The following is a 2999-nucleotide window of genomic DNA, read 5'->3' on the forward strand; positions in this document are numbered from 1 at the left end:
TCTGCTGCCGTTGCTAAAACTACAATTCTAAGTTGTAGAATTGTAGTTTTAGATTAAAAAAGAAATAAAATCAATGTCATCTTTTGCTTCTTCTTCTTCAACTTGCTGATTAGCCCGGTTCAGATGCTACCAGAGCAATCTGTGTCAATGGGAGAAAACCCAGAGGAGAGCAGTGAAGTGAGATTAAAGTCGACTGAAAGAAAAAGAAAAAAAGCCTCCAGTGGAATTGCATAAGAAGGCAGTAAGCAGGCGAGGTAAACAGTCTTACCCTACTGAATGACGTCAGCTGTGCAGAAGCCCGAATAAATGACCCACATACTTCAAGGAAAAGGACAATTTCATGTGTTCAGATCTACGACGGTCTGAGGACTTTCAGCTGGAGGCGGCGTTTGTTGTCAGTGGCGCTGCGGGGCTGCGGGGGTTTCAAAGTTAGCTCCCGCTCCAGGGAAGCACGCCACCCACACCTGTGTTTCTGTTTGAGATGTGAAGAAATGAGGGCGAGGCTTTGTGTTTGAAACGGGCATTTTATTCCACAGGAGCTCAGCATGAAGAAGAAGGAAAACAAATTATGTTTAGCTTGCCTTTCATTTAAAATCTTTAAAAAACTTTATCATTAGTGGGAATATTACATAAACTCTATTACCGTGATACAGTTCCAGTGTTAAATCATCTAAGAATGTTTCAGGCTCAGCAGAATATAAAAACAAACCTAACGGTATCAAGTATTTTCATGGAAAGAAGGCACAGGCTGTCAGAAATGTAAAAGTTTAAACAGGTTTATGAGTGGAACAGGTCACAGACAGTCAGGTGGGTTTTGGACACGGAGAGAGCCGGGTACAGAGGCTCACAAAAGCTGTGCTTGTAAGAATGCAATAAAGCAAGACTGCCCCCTGGTGTCGCATCAAAGAACGACAGGCTGCCCTCCTCGAAGTCCAGGAACACTCCCACCCGCTGCAGGCCGTCGGCCCTCACCGCGGCCGTCTCCTTGTTGTGCAGAGCCTCCAGCTTCCTCTTGTCGCAGGCCAGGCACCAGGAGTAGCTGTTGCAGCCCAGACGGGAGCCGTCCTTCTGGCCCTTCCTTTCGATCTGAGCCGTGCTCAGGCCCACCTTCCAGCGCCCGTCGTCCACCGACACCGACACCTCCCAGTACCAGCGGCCGCCCTGCAGCGGGGAAGACGCCAGGACTTGTGGGAAGGAGCTGAAGCGCGCCTGGTGGTCGGCGTAGGCCTGCGGGGATTCGCTGTACGCCACCTTCCTGTTCGCTTCGGACAGCTGCAGCTTGGGATGAGCCGTGTCCGCGTCCAGGGCAGGAACGGTGCCGTCTGGACGCAGGGAGAAGACGCTCCGTTATCAAACTACATTTTTATTTGTTTTAACATTCATCTGTCTGTGATGTTGTGAAGCATTTTGGCCAGCTGAGGCTGTTATAAATGTGCTATAAATTAAATTGCTCTTCAAAAAATATTAACCATCATAACAGAAATGATCAAACTCATTTTAATTTATGCGATAATGACTAGTTTACTAACATTTGTTGACTATTTTTGGATCAGCTGATTAATAAAAGGTGCTTAATAGGTGATTTTCTTTTGTACTGAAACGTATGCCGCTTGAGGAGTTTTTGGTAGAATTAGTAATCTATTCATCATGATTAACTGACTCAGTGCTGCTTCCTAAGCTGAAATGACGAGCATGGAGGATGCGGCGTGAAGCGTTTCTTACACAGCAGCCTGTAGAGGTCTCGGTCTTTCCCCGGCATGGTGATGACGACGGCGTCCAGACGTTTCTCCGTCCACCTCTGCAGGCAGCTCAGTCGGCCGCGGTCCACTTCCTCCGGAGGCGCAAACTGACCGGCACAGTTCCCCACCTCACTGGTGCTGGAGAGGAAGAGCAGAGTCAGAGTCAAACTACTGGATTCATGGCTCCCAAACAAATAAAGATGAATACTGGTGTTTGATGAGTTCAAGGAAAAACAAGTTTTATAATCACACTGTTTGGACGTTTAACTAAGAAGAAGGAGCGTTTTTGCAAATGCATGTAATATCACACAGATTGTACTTAAAGCTCTGGGAAAAATTAAGAGATCAAAATGATCTCCATTAAAATGCAAGAAAAAGCAGAAGTTAAATTACTTACAGCTGAGAAATCCTGCTGTACTCCTGAAAAGTGGAGAAGAAGAAGATATTTCTGTTTTACTCTATAATAAAGAGGCTGTATATCTAACGGAGAGAGCTCCAGCTGACCATTATGAACGCCTGGTCCTGGACGCGCGTGTCGGCCCTGGCGTCGGCCAGACCCTCCAGGACGTGGAGGCCATTTTGGATGGACTGCAGCGAGCCCTGAAGCAGGCAGAGCTTCTTCTCCAGACCGCCCAGGACCCGACTCTCCTCCTCCTTCACACAGCGGAGAGCCGTCTGCTCCTCCTGGTCCAACGCCTCTCTGATGGCGCCGTACTGCTGCTTCACTCCGTCCAGCGCTTCGGTTAGAACCGCCTGGAGGCGAAAGGAGAGCAGCGTCAGGATGTTACTGTGCAGTACAATCAGACGACCAGAGTGAAAGAATGACACTAGCTGCAATTATTTCACAGGGTTTGTACAATTTTTCAAGCATTTTCAAGGTAAGTTTTCAATTTTTTCCACTATTATATGACATCATTTGTTGCTGTTGTCGAGAAAAGTCGAGCTCATCCCACTTCCCCATGCTGGAGATTTTAGTTTAATAATAACAATAAATAAAGTTATCTTTAAAACTGATTATAAAGGTGACATCAAGACCCAACAGTAGAGTCAGATGGTAATAAAATTAATCTGGTTGTGTGTGTTGTTATTGTGTCCTGCAAACTTTGCTTTAATTCTACTTTTTCTATTTAATAATAATAAAAAAAAACATAATCAGGCAGAAAGAGAGTCATGAAAGAGGAAGAGCAGGTTTCCTGAAGAAAGAAGAAGAAAGCTTCCAGCCTGCATGTGGATAAAAATAGTTCAGATTGCTCATTTTGA

General features: G+C 45.8%; 1 protein-coding gene across 1 annotated transcript in view; it reads right to left on the minus strand.

Moving 5' to 3' along the window:
- Positions 1-504: 504 nt before the first annotated feature.
- The window catches only part of LOC106938325 (tripartite motif-containing protein 14), a 10711-nt gene continuing 8216 nt past the window's right edge, over positions 505-2999 (minus strand). Inside the window, exons 4-7 of the mRNA XM_015020305.1 lie at positions 2244-2492; positions 2137-2159; positions 1723-1877; positions 505-1322 (exon numbers count right to left, since the gene is read on the minus strand). Coding sequence (XP_014875791.1) covers positions 778-1322; positions 1723-1877; positions 2137-2159; positions 2244-2492 — 972 coding nt within the window. The 3' untranslated portion in view covers positions 505-777. The remainder of the gene's footprint in view (positions 1323-1722; positions 1878-2136; positions 2160-2243; positions 2493-2999) is intronic.

The sequence above is a fragment of the Poecilia latipinna genome, unplaced genomic scaffold, assembly GCF_001443285.1.
Source record: "Poecilia latipinna isolate Pla-1442-1.1 unplaced genomic scaffold, P_latipinna-1.0 Scaffold2564, whole genome shotgun sequence".
Lineage (NCBI taxonomy): Eukaryota > Metazoa > Chordata > Actinopteri > Cyprinodontiformes > Poeciliidae > Poecilia > Poecilia latipinna.